The sequence below is a fragment of the Schistocerca cancellata genome, chromosome 3 (assembly GCF_023864275.1).
Source record: "Schistocerca cancellata isolate TAMUIC-IGC-003103 chromosome 3, iqSchCanc2.1, whole genome shotgun sequence".
Classification (NCBI taxonomy): Eukaryota; Metazoa; Arthropoda; class Insecta; order Orthoptera; family Acrididae; genus Schistocerca; species Schistocerca cancellata.
The window spans coordinates 867,615,987-867,643,608 of NC_064628.1; the positions used below are offsets into that span (position 1 = coordinate 867,615,987).

A 27,622-nucleotide genomic window follows, 5' to 3' on the forward strand; every position below is an offset into this window, starting at 1 on the left:
AGACTGATTTAGGACAATCGTCGTATCACTCAGAGAAAAACTGCAAGCACAATCGGCATTTCACAAGAACATGTGGATCACATTATTGCTTTGCTTGGCTATCAGAAGATCCATGAACGATGGGTATCCAGGATGCTGACTCCAGAAATGAAAGCTCACAGACTTGAAATTTGCCAGGAACTCCTCTCAAGTTACGAGAATGAAGGTGACGCCTTTTTCCATTCAACTGTGACAGGAGACAAAACGTGGGTACACCATTATGACCCAGAGACGTTGAGAGAACTGTGAGACTGTGGTTGCGGAAACAGAATGTCGACTTTTTCCGTGACGGCTTCAGAAAACTTGTTCATCGTTGTCAGAAATGTATCCAGTTGGCTGGTTATTATGTGGAAAAGTGAATATTGGTAATTAAAGATCACATTCCATGGGTTATTTCTGCGTTTGTTCTATTAAAATATTCCCATCCAAACCCAATTAACGAAGGTAGAGGCATTACTTTTCATTCAACCCTTGTACATACTTTTACCACTGGTCAATTTTAATGCAATGTTTGTAGAAAGTATGAGTACACTAATGCCAACTGCACACAAACTGTAGTACCTCTGCACTGATCAAGAAGCACTCTCCACCAGTTCACCAAGAGATTCCTTGAGCAGGTAAAATATGTGGCACCAACACATAACAACCTTGAGCTACAGGCTGGATGCTCAAGGGCAGGTCAATGAACATCATTTGATGTTTGAGGATCTAGCCTTATTACAAAGTTGCAACATACTTCCAGACTTGGTGCTGTTCTGTTTTGAATGGTATTCAATTTGAACATGCCAAAGAAGAATCCACTCAGCATTAATAGCCCGATGTTCCTGCATGGAACCTACCACCAGAGTGCCTTTTCATTTTTAGAAAACTGTGCTTGTGAGTTTAACAGCAGACAATCAGCTTTCACCACCACCCAATTTCCACGCATGCACCATCTGATTATAGTTTTCTTCAATTTGAATGAGTAATGACGGATCCAAGTCTCACCACATGGGACAATTTTTGGCAAAAACCCGTCACCTCTTCCTTCACACGACATGAGAAGTGTGTGAAGAACTGCAGCTTGTATTACCCATTCAGCAATTTTAAAAATCAACAAACTGACGCTTTTTGGAATCCCAACTCATTCTGAATGACTGACTGATCACTTTCATAACAGATACAATGTTTCTGACCAACTTTGAGACTGAACACCTTCTAAAAGTTAATGATTGGCCTCGATATTTTGTGCTAGGATGATGGTGTGGAGATGGCGGTAGTGTGCTATTTTTTCAACACATTTTTGTCCTTTCTTGAAATCCTTACACTAACACTTCTCACATGACCATGAAAGAGTGACAAATGTGACTACCGTTAACATGCACATTCAAACGAACTTGATTAAGATGTGTTGTGCAAACAGTGCGCATGTCTCTCGCTCATCACAAGAGGTTGGTGAATGCCTGTAAGATGAGGCTTTCCAATGTTAGTGCTCCTCCACAGGGATTGCTTTCCATGTAACCACAGAAGCCCAAATACACCATGTACCCTTGGACACTTAATTCAATAAACCTTGTATACATTCAATCCACCCTCGTGAAACATGGCGGATAAAACTTGTGTAGATTCTCTACAAGTAATTAGAAGAATAATATTTCTAATGAAGATAGAGACTAGGTAAAATTACAAACAAACAGGATTACATTTCAATTGTCTGCAAAAAAGGTTGTTATTCATTTCTTCAAACTATTTCTTCAGCTAGTGTTTTTATGTGTACTATATTATTCTATGCTTTGTTACTGAATTCAATAAATCATGGAAGAGCATTAACAACACACTAGTTGTGGGATGATCCAAGCTATATTAGTGGTCTTCACATCCAGACTGATGATGAAATTATTAAATGCGTGAAACAACAGCACTAGTAGCAGCAGCTGTTATAACTGGTGCTCTAGAACCAGGGATTGTTGCACCTATCCAAACTATCATCAAATCTGAACAGTTTTGGCAACATCAACAGTCAGCAATTGGCAACAATCTCAACTTCCCATGAACAGCTTTCAGTGCCCCCAGCATTTTCGCGTGTGCTTCCCAGTTGGGTTACATCACCCGTACAAGGACAAAACTGAAAACATTTTGAGTTTTAGGACAGTGTCCTTCTTTGGAGCTAATGAATACAAAACATGCATACACAGGTATGGCTTTATTGTCCCTGCTGAGAATTCATCATATTATGTTGTTTTAGCTTGACAGGTGCTGGCACACTTTGCACTCAATGTTAGAAACCACAATGAAGTACAGTTTGGTCACATTGGTCCCACACCATGGCCAGCTTGGTCCCAAGATGTGACACCAATTGACTTCTTCTTTTGGGGGCATGTGAAAAGCCTAGTTTACACGACTCTGGTTGACACTCTTACGGAACTAGTTGGTAGGATTATCTGGGAATGGAAGTAATACACTAAACTCCTGAAATTCTTCAGTGTGTAAGACAGTTGATGATGCATCGCTGTACACTCTGTCATGATCATGGTGGTCAAGATTTTGAACAATCCCTGCAAGGGAACAGTTCTGCATTTGTTACGTGCTGTATTATAGACCGAAAGAACAGAATGTACTCATGGTGATAAAACTGAATGTGTTTCATCTGACTGTTTGCAATGCTCTGTGTTGTGTGTTGTACATTTTGATTATTACGCACAAAGGCTTCTTCATTAATGTGAAGGTATTTTTACAGAAACAAGGGTGATTGTGGCAACAAACTGAATAAATCACAATTACACTATTACTCTGTAACAAGCTGCCGAAGACTGTGGATACCTTATACCAAACTCACAACGCTGGTCTGATCTTCTGTATGGTCACCTTTTATTCATTAGTTGACAATGAGGAACTGTACTGGATGTCTTTCAGAAATAATGGAACATGGCAGAAACGTCGGCATTGGTATCTATTGCCCTCTGGGTCTCATGGAAAATCGAAATGAGCCAATTTTTCACACTATTGTTGTTTGCTAAACACATATTGATGCCTACAGAGGTGATTTTCAGTCTTGAAAAGGTCATATTATGTAAATGTGTTCTCAAATTCTACAACAGACTGACGTCACTGATACAGGCCTACATCTGTTTCCTGAAAATGGAAAAGAACTGCTGATATTTCCAAACACTTAGTACAATTCATACCCCCAGCTACCTATGGAAGACTGCTGCTTGAAGAAGAGCAAATTCTTTCACATACTTTATGTACAATTGTGTTGGTATTCAATGAGGTATAGTTAGTTGCCGTCCCTTTGCTGAATAATTTTAGTTCATTTTCTATCCTGCGGTTGCTTATTTCAATATCTATTATTTTGGCATTTGTACAACAATTAAAAGTATTACTTTCTTTAGTGAAACAATTCTGGAACAAGAAATTTAGCATGCTAGTCTTCTCTCTCGTCACTGAATGTATTGATTGATGGTACTGATCTGTTTGCTGCTTTAATGGCCAAAATTTTACAGGATTATCTGTCAGACTGGTAGATAGAATTTTACTTTCAAATTTGTTGAATATGTCATGCACGGCTCTCTGTACACTACTTTAGGTTTCATTCAGTTTTTGTTCATCGACAAGGCTTTGTCTACTTTTAAATCTGCAGTGAAGATCTTTCAGTTTGCAAAGTAGTTTTCTAATATGGTTGTAAAGTCACAATGGGTCGTTCTCACCCCTCACAACTTGTCATGGCACATACCTTTCATTGGAATATTGTAGCAGGGCAGTAAAATGAAAATCAAACAACCACCACAGTGGGACCATGGAATGATTCAATTCAAAAGTAGTCACCACACACTTTAAGGCATATATCCTACTGGGAGACGAGATGCTCAATTTCTGTTTCATAGAACGTGATCAGCTGCTAATGGATCAACAACTGCACTCACCTTTCCACTTCCTTGTCTGACTGAAACCAATGTCCATGCATGTCTTTCTTCAGGTCGCCAAAAAAATGAAAATCACACAGAGAAAGATAGGGGATGCATGGACGATATTGCAGTGTTTACTAACTAAATTGCTGAAAAGTAGCCTTCATCCGATTGACAGTGTGGGGACGGGCATTATTGCACAGCAGGATGGCTGGTTCAAATGGCTCTGAGCACTATGGGACTTAACATCCATGGTCATCAGTCCCCTAGAAGTTAGAACTACTTAAATCTAACTAACCTAAGGACATCACACAACACCCAGTCATCACGCACAGCAGGATGACTCGGTCCAACAACCTTCCAGGGCATTTTCACTTTATGGCATGTGCTGCAGTTTCCAAAAAGTGTTTTCATAATGCTGCACATCAACTGTGGTTCCATGCTCGAGGAACTTGACAAGCAGCGGCCCTTGTAGTTAAAGAGGAAGGTTATCATGACCTTACCAGAACTTGTGCGAACAGTTTTGGATTTCATTGGTGGGGGAGATGTGGGGTGTTTTTACTGTTGGCTTTCTGTTGGTCTGTAGACTGTCAGAATGCTGTTGGACAGAATCATGTTGCATGATAACAGAGAGCCCGAAACTGTCAATCAGACGAAGGCTATGCTTCAGCAGTTAGGTTGGGAAACACTAGAACATTTGATTACAGCCTGGATCTTCCATTGTGCTCTCAGCACAGGCATCAGCATTGGGTGAGCAGTACAGCCATAACAAAAGCCACTCACAGAATGGAATGCAGTGAGCATGTCTGTAGCAGCAGAAGAGTCAATAGCAATGAAATTATAAATGCCAATTGAAATATGTCTCCCAAAGAAAGGTAGGAGTCTGGTAATGAAGGCTGTTCATAATTGTTTTAGTTACTTGTACTCACCTCAGCAGAGGTGAAAACACACTGGGTAAAGTTTTCATTTGGTTGATTTTTGCTCATACATTACGGGCGATGAAATATAGATAAAGACACCAAAATTTTACTTAAAATTGAGAGCAGAACGATATCTCATTTCATTCTTGAATTATTGGGTTTTTATATTTGATGGAGGACTACACGCGATGCACTCATTCATGTACTTGTGCATCGCGAATCACGTGATCATAACAACTGTCACAGCTCATATATGATTCAAGATATTGAAAGGAGGTTTTCTGCAAATGGTAGCACACAATGAAGCACATATGTTGTACGATAAATACTCACAACTTTTATACTAACTGAAATTTGGAAGTAACTTGTCCGCAGCAGTGAGAGGTTGGGGGATCAGCACGCATGCATACACATCCGTAGCACTGAAATAAAACCCAAGTTGCTCGCGTATACACGTCTAAAAGCACCTGGGGAATGGTATAGCAGGACATGTCTATATGTCCACAGTAGTGAAAGGGTTAAAATCTGTTTTTGGCCAATTTTCTGTCTCTATCACTATGTGGATGTTATTATCAGTGGGAAATTTGTGCAATTGTCTGATACTATATTAATGTTTCCTTTCATCAATGTCCATGACATAGGAAATTTGTTTGTATCTTATGCTCTGCATGTAAGTATTTATTATTTATTTTCATTCAACTTTCAGGTATGGTTTCTCCATACATATAAATTTTCAAATGGATTTTGAATACATTGTTAATTCAGGTAACAGGTTTGTTTTTCCATCTGCCTCCTCCTTTCCTTTCAATGTCTGTCTCTTTCATTTTTTTTTGCTTTGTAGTTAAAAAATGAGCAAAGAAAAATGTGTAATACTTCACTATGTCTTCACACTTGGTATTGATGTAATGTGTGAAGAATGTTTGTTTCTGAATTTTAAACCACTTAATGTACACTCATGTTATTTCATAGTATGATTAGCACTTGTTTGTTTAATATTTTATTTATATGCCTACCCATGTTTGATTACAGAGTTTCTTGTGTTAATCTCTTGTTAACAACTCAGTCAGTTGCCACAAGACTCAAGCTGGTTATTGTGACTGTAATGTCCAATCCAGTAGTGGATGCTAACCTTTTTGTGTGTTATCTCTGTTTTCTTTACTTGTACTGGATGTACCTATGGCCAAAGCACACCATAAGACATTATAACCACACTGAAATCAGGACAAATTTTGTGTGTGTGTGTGTGTGTGTGTGTGTTAAGAATGATCACCAGCCTCTGAAAAGATTTCCTGTCCTATGAAGTGGAAACCTCATGCCTTGGAAGACATATCCACCAATGAGATGATAATATTAGTATCAAGACATATGTAGCAGATCATGTTGAAAAATGGGGGACTTGTGACAAGGATAAACAATAACAAAACAAAAATAAAATAGCTCAACAAGAAATATAAAGAACTGAGGAGCGATTCATCAAGCCAAGCTAAAGTTTTCCGGGCACAAAAACGTGCAGTAAGAGTTATATGTGGTGTGAACTCAAGAACATCCTGCAGAAGCCTGTTTAGGGAACTAGGGATACTAACTACTGCTTCCCAATATATTTATTCCTTAATTAAATTTGTCATTAAAATATATCACTTTTTCAAATCGACAGCTCAATTCATGGAATCAATACTAGAAATAAAAATAATCTTCACAAGGATTTAAAGTCACTTAGTCCTGTACAAAAAGGTGTGCATTATTCAGGTACACAAATTTTCAATAACTTGCCAGCAGCCACAAAAAGCTTAACAACAAATGAAATTCAGTTTAAGAGAAGCCTAAAGAATTTATTGGTGGCCAACTCCTTCTACTCCATTGATGAATTTCTCAGTAGAAAACAAAGATGATGTAACTTACCAAGTGAAAGCGTTGGCATATTGATAGACACACGAACAAACACAAACACACACACAAAATTCAAGCTTTCGTAACCAACAGTTGCATCATCAGGAAAGAGGGAAGGAGAGGGAAAGACGAAGAGATGTGGGTTTTAAGGGAGAGGGTAAGGAGTCATTCCAATCCCGGGAGCGGAGAGACTTACCTAAGGGGGAAAAAAGGACAGGGATATATGTGTGTGTGTGTGTGTGTGTGTGTGTGTGTGTGTGCGTGTGCGCATGCGCGCGAGTGTATACCTGTCCTTTTTTCCCCCTTAGGTAAGTCTTTCCGCTCCCAGGATTGGAAGGACTCCTTACCCTCTTCCTTAAAACCCACATCCTTTCGTCTTTCCCTCTCCTTCCCTCTTTCCTGATGAAGCAACCATTGGCTGCGAAAGCTTGAATTTTGTGTGTATGTTTGTGTTTGTTTGTGTGTCTATCAACCCGCCAATGCTTTTGTTTGGTAAGTCATATCATCTTTGTTTTATAGTGCAGTAATGTGTTCATTGTACATAAGTGTGTGTGTGTGTACAATCTAACTTCTGCACCAGTTCAGTGCAGTAATGTGTTCATTGTAAATAAGTATTTAGTAGCTGTATTACATGTTTATTAACTTATTAATAAATAAAAAACTTTTTATTTTAAATTCAGTGCATTAGTATTTGCAAAATGATTCTTTCATATAGCGTTCAATAAAAAATGACGACCATGCCACTTGGGACCTGAGGTATGGTACATTAGCTTATTTGTTTGAGTTGTAAATATTTGTCATGTACTGTTGTTTTTCTGACATGTTCTACATCCTGGAGGACCTCCTCACTATGGATCAATTGGAATGAAAGTAAATCTAATCTAATCTAATCTGAGCCTCAAGAAGACAAAAGATAGCAAAAGTAGAGATTGTATGGTAAGAGAACAAATGAAGAGAAATAAATGAAGTGACACATACATAAAAGTCTTCAATTGTTTGGGTTGTTGTTATGGTGATGGTGGGTGTGGATCTCATTTTACCTCCAACAATATGAGAATAGTTGTACGAAATCAACAATGTAAGATGTGAAGGAGCAGAATGGGATGAAAAAATCTTATAAAAAAACAGGAAGAATTTTAGTACAGAAAAGGGGCTATTGCATGACCGATAATAAGAGAGACTATTGCAAGACTGATATTATTTTAAGTTCAATCATACCTCATGAACTGGGAAGACACTCCTTTTCCAATAGCTACCGAGTGTTGAGATCTTCCCTCGGAACAGTAACTGGTTAAAACTGTAACCATGGAATCTTCCTCTCCCTAGGCTATCTCTTGTGTCCTCTGGGGTTATTCCAAGTTCTCCCAGGTGCTTTCCTAAATTTTTAAAAAAATATTAAGATTTATCTACAAAACCGGGTTTGAAAGGCAGAAAAAAACCAAGAAAGAAAATAAAGACAAAAGTAATAGTTGGCTTCTGGATGGTTCAAAATACAACAAAATTGCAAAAAACTGCTATTATTATGAATGTTTGTTAGGTGCATTTCATATATTTCACAAGCAAGCAGATAGAAATGTGAACAATACACTGTGGCACACAATTTTAATCTGTCAAAATGTTTCAAAAGAGTGCATGTTAAATTACAAGTGAAAGGCTCATTCTGCTTTTTAAGAGGTCATTACTGAAGGAATTTCTCCAGGAAAGGTATAAGAAATCTGTTTGTCCTTTCTCAACAGTTAGAAAATATGTGGCAGAATTCAAATGTGTTACAGTATTCTTGAAGAGAACACATTAACAATGAGTTAAAACTGCAACCAAAAAGGAAAACATTGACAATGTGCACAATATGGTAATGGGTAGTGGTAGTCATATCAGAACAATATTTTACAAGCAGAATTAACTATGTTGGCGGGGAAAAAATGTGATGTATATATGGACAGAGAGAGAGAAGAGGAGGAGATGAGCAGAGAGTAGGAAGAGGAGATGAACAGAGAGGGGTGAGGAGATGGACAGACACAGAGTGGAGAAGGAGGGGAGAAAAGGAGATGGGCAGAGAGAGGGGAGAGGAGGACACTGACAGAGAGAGAGAGAGAGAGAGAGAGAGAGAGAGAGAGAGAGAGAGAGAGAGAGAGAGAGAGAGGGAGAGAGAGGGGGGAGGGAGGGAAAGAGAGAGGGGGCGTAAATGAGTTTCGCAGAGAGGGGGAGAGGAGGAGATGGACAGAGAGAGGATGCAGGTGAAGTTGGACATTGTAAGAAACATACTTCAGGATACAGGACGTCATAAACACTGAGTCATGTGAAAGGCTAGGTTTTCTTAAAATGGAGAGCTAAGTACTTAGCCATTGATTGATACTATGAGTACTTAAGAGATTTTTAACTTTTAACATGATTTCGCATGCAAGCTTAACGTATATTTAACACATTAACTCATTTGTAAAGCAATCAGAAGTTTGAAGCTGATTTTTATAGAGGAGTTTGATTCTGTAAAGAATCATGGGTTTACTTGTTAATTATTACCTGGAGGAAAAAAAAGAACACTGTGGGTTAAGAACCACCTATACCCCATTGGGGTGAGAATGAAAAGAGGGTGACACTGAACCATAAACTCTGGAACATCCGGCGCAATTTAAACCAAATTTCTTAGGTACATACATGTACCTACCATATACAAATACTGTGGGGCTAAGATTGCCCACTATCTCTAGGGATGTGATGGAGATGAGAAGGTGTGATGTAAAAATGTACAAAAATGACCTGTCAGTATTAATTTCTTACATTTGGTTGTAATATAAAGCATGAAGTTCAGTTCCTCTCTTATGGTGCTGTTGAGTATGTTAACCAGGTCTGCAGTGAGTGCATAATTTTATCAACTTGTTTTGGGACATAAGAAACAGAGACACGGCTGAATACCACTTTCTCTCTGATATGATACGGTGCAAAACAGCAGAGCATAGGACATACATGTGTGCAGTGCATGTCACATAAAGATATGTTCAACATCTCTACCAAAGTCTCTAGACTGCTTTCTACAAAACCTGGTACACATATTCCTTACAATTTGAAAATAAATACTGTGCGGGTAAAAACCATCAACCTCCCATTGTTGTGGAGGTGATGATGGGGTGACAAAAGGGGGGAGGTTGTGGTGGACAGACATGGAGGGATGAGGTGATGGACAGACAGTGAGAGGGGGGAGGTGGAGACATGTGGTAGATATGTGATATCTGCATCTATCGGCTAACAGCAGTTAAAAACCTAGTTATATAATGAATTACTAAAACACAAAATCTTAAGCATCGCTGCAGCAGAAACTGTACAAATGTAATATATTGCATAAGCAACACTTACTACCAAATTTAAGATCACTTAGAGGGTATGGAGTAATGGTTAATAATGAAAGGGGATAACTACACTATCCTATCACATTACAATGCATGATCATAATGTAATGTTTATAGAAGGGAATAATATTGTCAAGCTTTACAGTGTGTGATAGCAATGCCTTGCCATTCTCCTGAGTCAAGACATTACTCATCATCAGCAGGGCAGGAGGGGGAGGGGGGAGAGGGGGGGGGGTTGCTGACTACGTTTTTCAGGTAGACTAAGAGGGGGACATGAACATGTACATGGCACATAGTAACATGTTTGTTACCTAGAAGTCAGCATTATTTTTGTGTGCAGTGATGAAGTACAAAATGTTTTATATTATAAGTTATTTGGAGCACACTGTGTGAAAATTAAAGAACAATGTAGAATCGGAATCAACCACATGAGACAGTGCAGTGGTTAAGACACTGTCTGCATATTCAGGTGGATGGAATTTGCTCTGTCCAGCAATCCCAGTTTGGTAGATCTCCATCTTCATAACATTTCACAACTATGTTGCAGTTTCATTCCACCATTATGTATGTTTTATTTTCTCCCATTTTCTTCTTTTCATCATTCCATCCAAAGTATCTATTAAATGGCCATTGGCTCCTTAGGCACTTTCCTACACAGTTCTTCTTATTCCCGCCTTCCTCTAAATTCATCAACTCATTTTAGTACTTCTTTCTGTCCAGATTATCTTCTCAAACTTCCTCCACATCTAAATATTCCAATTTATACTTTCTTGTAATATGAGTCCACATCTTCCATAAATTTTTAAAATGATATTATGTTGCTTCTAGCTTCTTATGGTTGAAAATGGCACAAATGTTGAAATTGCAATAGTAAAATAAAAACAGCAACAGGTAAAACCAACATGACATCATTTAAAAAATCTTATTTTATTTCAACTTCCTTCCTTACTGGAAATTTACACACACGTCAACAAAAGATTTGCATCAACACAATGTGTCGTGCAGGTATGTTGCTACTGGGACTCTTCCTGTGCCGATTGGAAGGTCGCCCTTGACATAGTTTGTGAATACATACACACATAGTTACCATGAGCACCTCACTTGAATGGACTGCAGCATTTCAGCTGAAAGTAAAGCACCAGTACAGATGCATTAGGATGTCTTTGTAGTACAGATGCATTAGGATGTCTTTGTAACAGAACAGTTGTGACCAGTGATTGGGCACACATCATCGCATTACCTGAAGAAGGCTTCTCAACCAGGGAAGATGCTAAAAGTTGCATTGGACTCAAAGTGATGAGATGTGGACAATGAATTGGTTCCAACTGACAGGTAATGTGGATGACTTACATTGCACAGTCTGTCCTTTTTCAACAGGTGCACATAATGGGCAATATCTAAGACTTTTGAGTCAAAGAAACCATGGACTGAGAGCTCTAGAACTGAAATCAGCATGTATTGCATCAAACTATTAGGAGACAATTGCATGCCTTACCAACAACCATGGCGAGCACCATGTCACACACACTACCACCTTGGATTCTGTTACATTTGGGCAAGAAATCATGCAGAATGGACACCCCAGTACTGGTGTCGGGTGTAGTTTACAGAGAAACTCAGATCTGTTTGTATGCTGAGAATCATACACAAGGCGTTGCGAGACAATCGAGGAATATCAAATGCATCGAGCACTGTGCAACGAGGTGGTGGTGGAGTAATGTTCTGGCATGGCATTTTATGGGGCCACTGTACACCTCTTGTAGTTAGTGAGGGAAAAACCGCAACAGATTCACGCCTGCTTCTGAGTAAGTGGATGTTCCGTTACACGCTGACATTGCTCAAGAGAGCTGCGAAAAACCCCCATGGGAAACAGATGACATATATATATATGCATGCCCCAGAACTATTTTTTTGTTTCCTGGTCCATGAATTTCGAAAAAAAGGCCTGACACAAAGCTTTGTTGATGTGTGTACAGCCTCACGACACCATACTCCACAAAAAAACTGACCAAGCTTTCTCCGACATATCAGTTTTTTCTTCTGGTTACATACTTTTCTTGACCATTGTTAGTTCTGATATTACTTGAATTAAAATCATGTTGTTCTTGAACACAGCACCAAGGTATTTGAACTATTTTATTTGCTCAATTTTGTCCTGCCCTATTATTATAATTACCTCCCTTTTCAATCTCCCAATGACTATTCCAATTAATTTTCAATCCATACTCTTGACATGTTGCATTCAAATCTTCTACCTTGGTGTTCACTCTTACTTCATCTGCAGCTAAAAAATTACATCAAAAGAAAGTCGTGTTAGTTACACTATTTATAACTCAAGAACGGCTGGACCAATTTGGTTGAAAATTGGTGGAGAGGTAGTTTAGAACCAGGAGACAGACATAGGATACTTTTTATCCTCTTCGAGCACTATAAAACATGGTATAACAAAAATGTATCTGGCATGGAATAACAAAACGCAAATGTCACTATAAAACGTGGTATAACAAACGCATGTGACATGGAATAACAAAACGCAAATGACAGCTAAACGTCTGTGGTTAAGTATCAGTATATATCATTCGAATGCACAATGGTGCATAAACGTGCATTAGAGGCACTTAACCGAGCACTGAAACATCTACGCAATGACTCGAGATGTTTTGGAGGAGCAATGATTTTACTGTCTGGCGAGTCTGCAGCTCGTGGTCGTGCGGTAGCATTCTCGCTTCCCACGCCCGGGTTCCAGGTTTGATTCCCGGCGAGTTCAGGGATTTTCTCTGCCTCGTGATGACTGGGTGTTGTGTGATGTCCTTGGGTTAGTTAGGTTTAAGTAGTTCTAAGTTCTAGGGGACTGATGACCATAGATGTTAAGTCCTATAGTGCTCAGAGCCATTTGAACCATTTTTGAACTGTCTGGCGATTTCTGCCAAACACTGCCAGTACTCCCAAGATCAACGGCTGCAGACAAAATAAATGCTTGCCTCAAATCATCAAATTTATGGCGCTATGTGAAGAAACTTCAGCTGACAACAAACATGAGAGTTGCATTGCTTAATGATAAATCTGCTGAAGATTTCTCTCAGCAATTGCTGACTATCGGTAATGGTCGAGTACCTGTCGAAGAATCGAAAGGATTGATTTCATTTCCTCACAATTTCTGTAACTTTGTCTCATTGAAAGATGAACTTATCAACAAAGTATCCCCAAACATCATTACTAACTACAAAAAGTAATGAATGGCTGAGTGAGTGAGCAATTTTAGCGGCTAAGAATAAAGATGTAGATGACCTAAACTACATAATTCAGAATGAGATCATTGGTAAAATGCATTCATTCAAATCTACTGAATGTGTAACAAATGTAGTTGAAGCCACCAACTATCCAATTGAATTTTTAAACTCCTTGGATGTGCCTGGCTTACCACCGCACAATTTATGCCTAAAAGTTGGCTCCGTAGTAATCATGCTTCGAAACACAAACCAACCAAAACTGTGCAACAGTACGTGTTTGGTGGTAAGTAAATTGATGAACAATGTTATTTACGCATTTATACTCAAAGTAAAATTCGAAGGTGAGAAAGTTCTCATTCCGAGGATCCTGATGAGCCCAACTGATATGCCGTTTGAGTTTAAAAGATTTCAATTTCCGACCCGTCTTACATTTGACATGACCATTAACAAATCACAAGGCCAATCCTTGAAAGTTTGTGGTTTAAATCTGGAATATCCATGTTTTTCACATGGTCAATTATATGTGCCATGTTCACGGCTCGGAACACCATCTGCGTTGCTTGTTTTTGTGCCTGATAATAAAACAAAATGTCGTGTATCACAAGGTACTTAATTGAAGAGTGGAAGCTATGCACCAAAAAACATAAAGAATCATTAAAATACTTAATTTTTTATTTGTATTTCCTAATAAAAAAAATGAACTTAACATCCATAATCTGATTATTTATTGGCTTTAAGGCAGAACAGAATTCGCCAGGTCAGCTAGTATACAAATATAATGCACTTGGACCTTTTTGCATTGACAGATATCCCTCCATTTTTCTGACGACCTTTCTTTAACAATCTCCTCTAAATATAAATACATGTAGTATGAGAGTATGCAAGTTGGGCAATATGAGTCTGTTGTAGCTTGATGAATCTTGTTAGTTTATGCTTTGGAAAACTACTGCAGTTCACGAGAAAGATTTCCGCCAAGGACTGAAAAGGAGGGAAGAAAGATGAAGGTTTAATATTGTGGCTATGATTAAGTCATTTGAGAAGGAGTACAAGCTTGGGTTTTCAAATAAATCATTTGCCTTTAGCAGTTTAGGTGAAGCATGGGACACATATGTCTGGAGGAACAGATGGATATTTGCAACACAATCTGCCCAAATGCAAGTCCAGAGGCTTGTTGTTGTGTCACCACATTCAACAAAAGCAATGTGGCACTCAGTAGAATCTGGAGAAAATAGAGTCAATACCTTTCCACAAGCACATATATTGCTCCTATCATATTACCAAACAAACATTTCTCCCCTTTCTCAAAAGAGGTCAGTTGAGTCATTCAGTTAACGGAATATTCACAGCTGGTTATCATTTATGTTTCACATGTTAGTTACAATTTGCTTTTATTTTCTACCTTATATCTACTCTGGGAGTAATATATTGTGTTACACTGATAGATAAGTTCCAGACTTCCTCTAAATATCTGGAATTGTCACACGTTTCGTGCACTGAAAACTATCGCCACACAATTGGTCAAATTCATATGGAGAAAATGAAATTTCTGTTGACAGGAAGCCAACCATACAAATAACACAAGACCTTGTAATGTAATGAAAAATAAACAATGCCAATGAAAGATGTTACCAAAGTGATTAATACATTAGGAAACGATCACACAAATACTATTCTACTTTAAAATCCTGTAGGTATAAATATATAGGATGGACTCAATTCCAGAAAAAAATCTTACAGGCTGTTTAGGTATATTTTCTGAGTGAGTCTCATAGACAAATACTACAGGTGCAATGTACTATGACGTGATTGATGTCGCTGCAGGAACTGCTCAGTATAGCGTTATTATACCATTCTTCCATTAAATGAATCTACATACAAGGCACATACCAGCCAGTTCGCCATCAGAAAACCTATCCCCACGGATTGTGTTACTATTACCATACAACTAACACCACCAGAAAAACAAGCCTGAGACAGAACAGAGCTGTACTGAATGCATGCTTGAGGGTGAACAGTAACATGGGTGTTACTGTTGTCAGCATAAAGTAATATGAGTGGATGGAACACATTTGTTTCCAAACATGACACACAGAGTCTACCTCTGATGTTTGCAATGTTTTACAGATATTTTCAGTGCAACTCAGATACAAAGACAAATGAAGGTAAGAAGTCAAACAAAATACAATTAGGCTATGCTGTCATGAGCCACCAGAGATCAAATGTCCCTCATACCACAATAATCAGAAAATACTAGCTGAAGTCTAAATCAGAGCCAGTGGCAGTCACAGTGGGGTTGCTATAATGCTCATAGTCTGGCAACGCATTGCTTTCTCTTAGCTAATGGCTTCAAATAACCAACGACAGGCGAGAACAGAGACAATGAATTTCTAGTGCCAAAATAGAAATGATTCTATCCTTCACTAGAGTCGCAGATAGGCATAACAAAAAGACTGCCACAAATAAAGCTTTCGGTTAGTAATGCCTTAGTCAACAATAGACGACACACACACACACACACACACACACACACACACACACACACACACACACACACACACACACACACTCACTCACACACACGACAGCAATCTCGGGCAACAAAAACCACACTGCGAGCAGCAGCACTGGTTCCTGATGGGACTGGCGGCTGGAGGAGGCTGGGTCGGGGAGGGACAGGGATAATATGGTAGGGGTGGTGGACAGTGAAGTGCAGCAGGTTAGATGGATGGCAGGGGAGAGGTGGGAAGGGGGAGGGGGGCCAGCGGAAAAGGAGAGGAGTAAAAAGACTGGGTGTTATGGAGGAATGATGGCTGTGTAGTGCTGGAATGGGAACAGGTAAGAGGCTGGATGGGTGAGGAAAATGACTAATGTGACTTCGTTAGTCACTGTCCTCACCCATTCAGCCCCTTCCCTGTTCCCATTCCAGCACTACAAAGCCGTCATTCCACCATCACAACTAGTCTTTTTACTTTTCTCCTATTGGACTGCCCCCCCCCCCATCCTCCTCCTCCTTACCCCCACCCCCACCCCCCATCGCCACTCCAATCATGCACAGCTGCTGCTGCTCACTGTGTAGTTTCAGTTGCCTGAGACTGCAGTTGTGTGTGTGAGTTGCATTTGAGCGCGCGTGCGTGCGTGTGTGTGTGTGTGTGTGTGTGTTTTGTTGACAAAGGCTTTACTGGCTGAAAGCTTTATTTGTGACAGTCTTTTTGTTGCACCTATCTACGACTCAGCATCTCCGCTATATGGTGAGTAGCAACTTTCTTTTTTATAATACTTTTACATTCCATCCTAGATTTTCCAATGTTTGATCTTCACTATTGTCACTAATATTTGATTGTTTTTTTATGAATATGTTACAAATTACGAGAAAGTGATTAGTTTTGGACTTAATACCACAGCTTCAATTGCAGTAGCTGAATATTTATGACAAGCAAGATTATTAATTTCACATCTGCGTAGCAATGAAACTCATAATTTTGCTTGTCACTAATATCTCGCTAACTTTTTTTTCCGAATATGGTGTGATAGCCGAGGATGTCTTCAGGTGGGGTCCCAAGAGAACAAATTAGATTGATAATCTTCACTGACACAAATATTTGACTGCTTTTTTTCCAAGTATGTCATAAATTAAGAGGTACTAGTTTGGCTTGAATGTGACCGTTTGATTACGAGTTGCCTACATCAATGAATATGAAAGCTAAAAAATCCTAGATGTGGTAATAGACTGAGTTGTTGCTTAGTCCAAAGTTTAGGTTAGGTTGCAATATGACAATTTTACTAGCAAAAATTACATTACTAATATTTGTTGTCATATATACTTGTTTCTTCCGAATATGTCATGAATTATGAGGTTCTGGTTAGGTTGGGATCTAATAGTTTAAACTACTTGCTGTTTCTTCCAAATGTGTTACAGTTTCAGAGCTTGTGATATACTGATGTGAGAATGTGACAATATTCCTTCAAAACACATTGTCTGTTCACTGGTCTCTCATTGGTTGCATAAACCCAGGAGTTGACACACCCTCTTTCTTTCTCTTCATTACTCATGGCAAGTACTGACAATACTGCAGCAGAAAACACATAAATATTCCGGTGGATCTGAGCTAGATTTTTACCAAAAATATTCCTGAACGATCTCTGAAATTTTGTTGGTGGAGTTAGGGTTCACCTTGCACATAAAAGAAAAAAAAATATTAGAAATCATGACGTGAACAAATGCCAAATTATATTCCATGTGTGAAACAAATTTTATTGGCAAGAAGCTGTCATTATTTCGTTTTAATTCCCTACATAAGTAAATATCAAGATAGTGACATCCAAATAATACCCAGCATCAGTTCAATGAGTGACAGAAAGCATTCTATGAGTGCAGGAAACAAACAACAGTAAAAAAGAAGTGAGTGACAGAGCATGCATAAGTGAATGTGCAGGCACACACAGTTAATGCATGCAAAACAATAAAATTTAACAGCAGTAATGCCACCACAGTCTGAAAGTCTCCCCTCACCAAAAGCATAAAGGTATGCAGCTAACTGGACTTCTGCCAGGCAGCAAACATGGTGCACCTCCTCCCCACATCAAGGATGTTACTACCAATTAAAATGCTGTAATGGAGACACAAATTATGTTAGTAATAAACCTGCCACAGCAAATAAAAAAATCTAAATTGGTACAATCATTGACAACCAAATGGAAGTGAATATACATGTGAGTGAGATGCCCCTCTCCGAATAAACACACATACATGCAATGTAACAGATGTGATGGAGCTCAGAAGGAGAGACAAGGCAAGGGAGGAAGAATGAAAGAAGAAGAGAATGCAAGGAAAGGGGGAGGAGATTAGAGGGGGGAAATGGCATATTGATGATATATATTTTCAACCAGTATCAAGTTACAATTTTCACTAAATAAAATCAACTGAAAAAACCAGACCTGAACAGTATGAGAGGTACACTTTATGTACAGTTCTCTTACATGACATATTAGCTATTGCAACAGGTTCCTCTGTATAACAGAGTATAAATCATTAAAACAAGTGGATGTACAGAGCAAAATCAGCAATGCGCATTGTGTGTATCTTTTTAAAAATGATAATTTTGAAAATTTAAATAAAATTTACTTGGATATTAATAACTGGTATTCTGCAAACGGACTATCAATGAACTTAGATACAACACATTGCCTGCAATTCTCTACCACACAAGTGTTGATCACATAAGTAGGCTACAAACAATGCATGTGCGTAAATCAATAAATGAAGCACATAATTCTGAATTTATATTGATTTTGGTAAGAACTTAACTGGAAATCAAATGGTACAGGTGTTCTTTAATGATTAAATTCTGTAAGGTTTTTGTTCCAGATAACATCAGATTTGGAGATGAAACTGTCAGAAAGTTGACGTATGTTTCCTGTTTCTGTTCACTAATGTCTTACGGCATCATATTCTGGGGTAGCCTGTCATTGAGGAAAATAAGTTTGTTGCAGAGACTTGTGCATTAATGATAATATGTGGTATCCACTACAGAACCTAGTATAGAAAACTCTTAAAACAGTTGTTCTTGTTGGAACGCAAATAACGGAAGGTGTGGAGGTAACAACACACCATGCAGTTGACGCACTGAGTCACTGATGGGTGCATAAACCAAACTTAGAACTATACAATGTAAGCTTTATGGCCAATTTTGCTTCAGTTAAAACTTCCGGTCTGAAAGGCCATGGTCGATATTCCCTGCCATTTCATCTTCAACTGCACGAGGCATCTTTGGAGTAAAACAGAAACTGAACTGCATTGAGGAGCCCCCATATTTAAGCATTTAAAAACAGCATATAGGGCACCACCATGTGTCACCTGCTGCTGAGTGTATGATTATCTCTGGCTGGCACCACTGTTCTTATTTAAAGTAATCGATCATTGTTCTGTTGGTACAAAGTCGATATCTCTATTTTATCTTAAGTAACATCATCATCTTAAAATTATTATGGCATGTGTGAACCTTTTTGGCCTCTCTAAGCATGCACATATGATAATGTGTTATCTCTGTTAAAATGCTCATGTCACTGAATTTTAGTTTCCATCACAGGTAACATGTTCTGCTATGGCCAGTTTGTCAATGTGTCCCAGATGGCAGTGACTTTTGTAGTCAGCTATGAGGAAGTGGTTGCACTGTATACTTGCCCACAATTATATGGAATCTTATACATTCTAGATGGTGCTAGTCAATATCATACACCTTTTTCCATTCTTAAGCACTCTTATCTTCTAGGTGGGTTTAACAGTCATTTCAAACCTGTACATGGCCAACACTTTTCCAGTCTGATCCAAAATTTTGTTAATAAATGGGAAGAAAACATTCCCAGTTGGCGATTGCTGTTTCTCATTAGTCTTTCCTCTTATTTTGGATGGAGTGCTTGATCCACTTCTTTACTGGAAAATCCATTTTTCTTGAAAGCTGGCTTTAAGTGATTCAGTTCAACTTGTAAATAAACTGCCTTGCAAACTTTATTAGGCCTGTCCACCAAGGTTTCAATGGCATCTTTTTTTTTTTTTTTTTTTTGAATGATGGCTGGATTTCTTATGGTGGTAGGGATCAGTTTGTGTAGCTTTCCTGTACACATCATGGCCCTAAGTCCTGTCTATCCACTAGATGAAAGATTCATCCAAAAAATTAAGTAGCCCATTGCTCTCATTCTCCATAGCAAAATGAACTTTTGGGCTCAATCTTATTTCTCGGCTGTATAAGCAATATAATGAGTGGATGGGACTCTGGGCTATAATGAGTACTGGAAAGCTACACACACTGATCAGAACCTCCATAAGGAATTCAAACATCACCCTAAACAAAAAAATAGGTTCATTAAAACCACTGGTGGATAGAGCTAATAGAAATTGTTAATGGCATTATTTAAAAGATGAGTTGAATCACTTACGGTCAGGTTTCAGGAAAAATGGTTACTCCAGTAAGAATGTGGATTGAGCACACTGTCCAAGAAGAGAGGTAGCAAGGACTAGTGAGGAACAACAGTCATCAACTGAGAATTTTTCTTCTTGCTTATTAACACAATTAAGATTGCCCCACGAAAGTGTTGGTCAAGCATGGGGTTGAACTGATCCTTAGACCCACCAACAAGGTAAAAGAATGCTTAATAATGGATAAAAGATGTATGGGATCCAATAGCAACACCTGGGGGTGTATAAAATTCTATGTAGTTGTGGGCAAGTATACATCCGGGCAACAAAAAGGACTGTTAACACCCACTTAGCCGAACACAAATGGAACTGCCATCTGGGAAATACTGACAAATCTGCTGGCGCAGAACCTGTTTTCTGTGATGGATACCACAAAATAAAATTCAGTAAGATGAGCACTTTGGCAAAGAGAACAAACTGTAATATGCATGTATCTATAGGAGCCATAGAGATTCATAAATATCATCATTATTTTACTGGAAAAGAAGAGGCTGTTAGGTTACATAAAACAAGGATGATGACTTTGCACCACCAAAATGACAATTGATTAGTTTAAACTGAGAATTATGGCACCAGCCAGAGATAATAACACTATCAGCATAACTTGACAAATAGTGGTGTGCCCTATGCAGCTCTAAAAATGTGGGGCCTTCTGGCAATTGATGCAGGTGATGTCTTACCTTCGAAGATGTCTCCCACAGTCAGAGATGAAACTCCTGAAAATAGTTTTATACCGGCTGAAGTCAGGTTGTAAGACTGGGTTGGGAGTTATGCCTGGATGGCTTAGTTGGTAAGAGAACTGCCTATGAATGCAAAGTTCTGGGTTTGATCCTGTTCCAGCGCACAGTTTTAATCTAGGAGGAAGGTTTCTTCTCAGTCTTGTTCAACTTCTCAACTGAATGGTGAGCTGCTATCTTTACTCCTTCCACTAGTTCTTTAAACTGTCGGCATAACTGCAACAGCCTCACAGTACTTTACAGCCTTAAGAAGTTTATTATTAACAATTAGCCTATTCACTCTTCAAAAGCATTCATGAAAGACTTTGATGCACTATGAAGGAGAAACGACTTAACACTATCCATCACTCAGCCTTAGAGTGGCAGAGAAAGGAGCGAGGTATTCTCCCATAAAAATCTTTTACCACCAATCCAGTGATGTAGAGGATGTAATGAACGACAAAATTACTTTTAAACACAAATTGAATTCACATCTGCTTAGGAGTCCTTCTGTTACATAAAAGAGTTTCTGAATTAAACTACAGGCTAGAAGATAGGTGATATGTGATACTTTAGGTGGCCAGTATTACAATGTAGGCAGTTTATCAGCTAGTCAATAAGATGTATTTCTGCACGGTGGCATAACCTAACTGGTGCTCCTCCAGTGCGAAAACAGCATCTTTCCAGGTACAGATTTCCATTCCAAACTCACCATATATGTCTACTGTAGAAAGCGTTCATGGAAACATTTTGTTTCACAGTGAGAAACTGTAAAAATAATCCCTGGAACAGGAAGAAAGCCTAGTAACTCTTACAATGGGACGTACCTTATCCCATGTGCCTCACGGTTGTTTGCAGATTAAGATGTAGATGTGGAACATGCTACATAATAATGCAGTAATAAAAAGGAATCGTTAACTTATTAGAATTTCAATGAATCTGTGACTAAATGACACACAGTCATAAATTTGTCAAAATAATATTAACCTACTGAAAGACAGATTCATGGGAAGAATTAATGGGAAGTGTATTTCCACCCATGAAAGAAACTCTTTTATGTAACAGAAGGACTCCTAAGCAGATGTGAATTCAATTTGTGTTTAAAAGTAATTTTGTCGTTCATTACATCCTCTACATCACTGGATTGGTGGTAAAAGATTTTTATGGGAGAATACCTCGCTCCTTTCTCTGCCACTCTAAGGCTGAGTGATGGATAGTGTTAAGTCGTTTCTCCTTCATACAAAATCCCTATTTGACTGATATTTGCTACGTGATCCTCAGTCTGGGATTTTTTATCAGATACAACAGATTGAGAAGGTCTAAAGAAGAGCACTACATTTGGACACAGATTCATTTAGTAAGTGCAAAAGAGTCGTCAAGGAGCTCATCCAACACTAGTGATATACAATAAAAGCGGAGCTTTGTGCACCACTGTGTGTGTGTGTGTGTGTGTGTGTGTGTGTGTGTGTGTGTGTGTGTGTGTGTGTGTGTGTGTGCGCACGCGCGCGCGCACGTGTGTGTGTGTCTACTGATGACAAAGGCCTCATTGGCCGAAAGCTTTAGTTGGGTGAATCTTCTTATTGTGCCTATTGCGACTCAGCATCTCCGCTATATGGTGAGTAGCAACTTTCCTTCTCTGGTATTGTTACATTCCATCCTGGATTCTCCATTGTTTAAGAAATAAGTGAAGACTTTCTGAGAAAAACGTAGACACTGTGCCAATGGAAAGCGTCTATGGTACACTTTAAAATTTGACATTTTGTATAAAGATCTCAATACCGTATGTATGGAGAACTAGTACAAAAATGTCTGATGTACAATGTTTATATTTCATTAAGCAGCAGATGAAGAAAGGCTTTCGCTCTACGGTCAACAAATACATGCTACAATCTCTTTTGTAAAGTTGTGTGTTAATATTAATAAAAAATATTGTAAGGATATGCGGTGGGAGTTCCTACAAATACTGTAGATATTCACACGAGGATTGTGAATTAATAATATTTATGTACCAAATATGGCTTGCATTTTAGCATACACAATGCAATCTTATCTGAGATTCAGTTAAGACAAGGTTTTAAATAATATTTGTAATGGGTCTTTTTTAGTTTTAACCATGCCTGTGAACAACAAAGTGATATACAGGGTGTCCCATTTATCTTGACCATCCTCAATAACTGTTTGTCCAGAAGCAAATTACAAAATTTTTCAAGCAAATGTCCTTTAGCTGTCAGGGGGACATCAATCAGCATGATTGCCTTCGTTGTAGCTCTGTTTTTTACAAAGATATGAACAGTGGTATGATTTTTTTTTAATATGGCACCCTGTATTTTTTATTCGGTAATTCATTTCCTCTCCTAAAGACCTATTCAAAAATGTATCACAGTGTACCATTCACTGCAACACAATGTTATTAATTACATAACACAACATTCATATTGACACTCCCAGTGCTCAGTGCACGACTTGGGATAATGGAACACATCCACGTGCTGATGTTGACAGAGGACAAATGTAAACATAAGTAGAATGCACACCTGTCATTCCATCAACCATTATCAATTGAAGAGTTGTGTGAATAGAATGTACATCAGCGAAGACAAGGTAGAAATGCAACTCACCTATGGGGAATGTAAGTTAGGAGAACAGTAATTGCAATAACGTTTTCTTATGTACAGGTACATTTAGTACAGTAATTTAGTCCTTTAAAATACAACAGGCATACAATAAAGGCTGTCCTTCCTACAAACTGCTTCGACATAACGTTTCTTTTACTGTTGTTGAAGGTAGGCGAAATGCTATGCAGGCAGTGGAACTATACAGAGAGAAATATCCTGACAAGAACCCATCTTCCCGATTGATGTTTTCTCATCTTGTTGCGACACTTCAGGAAACAGGAAGTTTCAACCCACAACAACACAAACATCGTAGCACTCGCACAGACAAAGCTGCCGAAGTTACTGTTCTCTCTTTTACTGTTATGAATCCACTTGTGAGCACATGACAGCTTGAACACAGGATTGGCATTCCTAAAACCACTGCACATCACATTCTTACACGTCACCAGTTGCATCCTTACTGTGTACACCTACATCAATAATTGCATGGGAATGATTTCCAGAATCATGTACAGTTCTGTCAGTGGGCACAGCAGCAAATCCTCGCCAAACTGAACTGCTTCTCTAATATTCTATTTACCGGTGAATGTTCCTTCTCACACAAACTACAGGTAAATACAAGGACATCAGCGCCAATGGACAGTAAATGTCTGGTGTGGGATGCTTGGTACTACAATTATTGGCCCTTATTTCATCAATGGTAGTCTAAATGGCACAGACAAATTCTTCCTCCTCTTCTGGATGAAGTGCCGCTAAGAACTAGAATGCTTATGTGGCATCAACTCGATGAATGTCCAGTACATAATGCCTTGTGTGCACGTCACATTCTGAATCGAATGTATCCTGCCAGATGGATTGGTCGAGGAGGAACAGTTGCTTGGCCTGCCAGGTCTCCTGATTTAAATCCTCTGGACTTTTTTCTTTGGTGATGCATTAAAGAGGTTGTCTATTGCAATATTCCAAAAACTCCAGAGGACGCGAAGGAATGTATTGTGCTTGCTTGTAATTCTCTTCAGCAGGCAACATTGGAAGCAGTAAATAATTCTTTCATTCAACGAGTGCACCAGTGTATTGGTGTCCGGGTCACCACTTTGAGCACCTTTTAATGTTCTACTCCAGTACAATAGTACAGGAGAGTCAAAGTCAGTTTTGTGTTAGGCCAATGTTTTTACTTGGTTTTCATTTGTTTTCTGACAAATCCAGCAAGTGGATGAGTTTGTGATCCTGGGCTGAAAGTCAACGTTGTGTTATGTAATTAATAACATTGTGTTTCAGTGACTGGTACACTGTGATACATTTTTGAATAGGTCTTTAGGAAATTACTGAATAAAAAATACAAGGTGCCACTTAAAAAAGTCATACTACTGTTCATATCTTCGTAATAAACAAAACTACAATGAAGGCGATCATGCTGACTGATGTCCCCCTGATGGCTAAAGAACATTTGCTTGAAACATTTTGTAATTTGCATCTGGACAAACAGTTATTTAAGGCAGTCAACATAAATGGGACACCCAATATATTACGTGCAAGTAAAGCTTTTAACCATTGTAACAAGTTTTGCTAGGAGCAGAAGGAGGAGGAAAAATAAGAAAGTTTAGATTTTTGTTACTTCATAGGGCTTCAGTCTTTCAAGATAGCATACATATGCAAAATTATCTTTGTGCTCCAGGGGCACCAAAGAATTTTAGACACAGTTACTTCATGCTATTTTCAAATGCTTACCCAAATAAAAATCTTCATTTTTCCAGTATTTGCCTCCCATGGCACATTTTTCAGTTGTATTGAATCTAGACTCCAGGGCACTCAAGGCCCCTTTGCTTACAACATATCCTGCTTGGCCAATATTGTACAACTGACCCCAGAATGTCAAAGCATGGCCCAAATAATGGGGGTTTCTATAGTCAAGTGGAGCCACGTAGTATCTCAAGTTTTCTGGTATGACAAACATGTCATCAGGTACAAAGAGGACCCACTGCATTTGATTGCCATAATTTTTCCATATGTGCCGAATGCAGTCACATAAAAAGTGCCATGAATTTTTAGGCTTGAATTGTACAACTGGAAAATCATTAAATTCCCGCGTACTGAAAAATATTAAGCGGTTACACTTTTTACCCCATGTGTCCTGCAAAGCTTTTGCATTTTGCACTTTCTTCATAAAAACAGCACATATTATGGACACTTCCTTATTAAGATACTCTGCTTCTGACACTTTTGTCTCTTTTCCGTAACTAATTTCATCATAATCTATTGAAAATCGAGATAAAAACTTCTTGCTGAACCAGTTTTTGTACGGATGAATAACAGTTAGACTAAGTGAAAAACTGTTTATGGTATAATCCTCTTCCATTTTTATTAGTGAAAACGCTATGTTCATGCCTATCAGAAAACCAATCAGGAACACAATATTTTTGTAGCTGCAGATGCTGGACATTATGGCAGTTTGTGGTTATCATTCGCTCTACAATATTATTAAATCATAAATGTATCTACTGTATGACAGAATGATATTCACAACTCTATATTAGTTCATAAATGGCCAAACTGAAACACAAAAAGGATTTTATCACAATTGGTAACATTCCACAAGCTTCGAATCCTTCGAAGTTTACAAACACACTGACAAATGACAAGTGACAAGAAACAACGCCTGTCAAAGTTGTTCCAAAAGAAAGATATCACAATTAAATAATCCACAATTTATGCAATACTTCGTCTCACAAGTCACGAAGTTCATACGATTCGCTTTTTTGGTTACCTATATTAAGTTTATTAATTTATTGATCCAAAAACCTTTGGAGATTGTGGGATACGTCACTGGTTCGCCAATATAGCCCCCTCCTCCACACACACACACACATATCTGGCAGCCGAAAATTTCATACATTTCTTTATGGCACAAAATTTCACCTCATAATGGATCCTAAACCATTAATTTCCTTGTTTGGTCCTATTCCAGATAAAACAGCACAATGATTACAATGTTGTGGCCACGTCTCAGCAATTACAATTATTCAATTCACTATCAGCTGACCACACAACGGGCTAATGCCGATGCCAAATCCAGACTACCTGTGTGACGGAATCCAACTTTCGGCTCTTGATAAACACTGTGCTTCCAAACAGACAACGCCATGCAAAACAGCCTACAAGAGTTCCCTGTCACTGCATCTGTAATTGCGAAAGATACAGCTGAGGACCTATTTCTCAAACAATTTATGAAATACATTCACCAAGGTTGGCCAGAACGCCTCTCACTCAACTCCCTTCCAGGATTCTGTGCACATTTTTTGCTGGAAAATAGGATCTGGATGGCATAGGCAATAATGATGCTGACATTGGACGATGACGACTAATGGGTGGTTATCCCACCATCACTGCATCAGCTTGCCATATACTTCCTGCATGCTGACCAATGAAGAATGACATGCATGAAGGCCCTCGCAAGGTGGCATGCCTATAAGTACGTAAGACATTAGAGAACAGCCTGCTCTTACGAGGCCTGTGCCTCAACCCAGCCAGCACCCCACAATGGTCTCACACCTGGTCAAGCACTCAGCATCTATGGGAGTGTGTTCATGTGGACTTCACCAGCTCCTTCCTCGGGGAGATGTGGCTCGTTGTCATAGCCTCATTTTTCCAGTTTCCAATGTCAAATAGTACATCAAAAGAGACAATAAGCATCTTTACCGTGGAAGGGGCCCAAAAACAATCATTTTGGGCACTGGCCTTAAGTTGCCATCCAGCATATTTCAGGATTTCTGCTCTCTGAAAGGCATAATGCACCTGAGTATAGTGCCATTCCAGCCAGCCTCTAATGGTGAAGCTGAGCGATTCATCTGCGCCTTTAATGTGTGGATGTGTCAGCCACACCCAAGGCCAAAGTCCTGCCAAGTTCCTGGCCTCCTACAGAGTAAAACAATATAGGGGCGCAGTTTGGTAGAATTGCTGTATGGCTATGGACAGCGCTTCTGGAACCTCCTGATGCCTTCAACAAGTTCACTCCATCCAAAT

General features: G+C 38.8%; 1 protein-coding gene across 1 annotated transcript in view; it reads right to left on the reverse strand.

Annotated features, from left to right (window-relative positions):
* LOC126175923 (glycoprotein-N-acetylgalactosamine 3-beta-galactosyltransferase 1-like) overlaps positions 1-26,238 on the reverse strand; it is a 43,686-nt gene extending 17,448 nt beyond the window's left edge. The window contains exons 1-2 of the mRNA XM_049922997.1: positions 25,331-26,238; positions 7,949-8,106 (exon numbers count right to left, since the gene is read on the reverse strand). Coding sequence (XP_049778954.1) covers positions 7,949-8,106; positions 25,331-26,042 — 870 coding nt within the window. The 5' untranslated portion in view covers positions 26,043-26,238. The remainder of the gene's footprint in view (positions 1-7,948; positions 8,107-25,330) is intronic.
* Between the last annotated feature and the right edge of the window lie 1,384 nt (positions 26,239-27,622).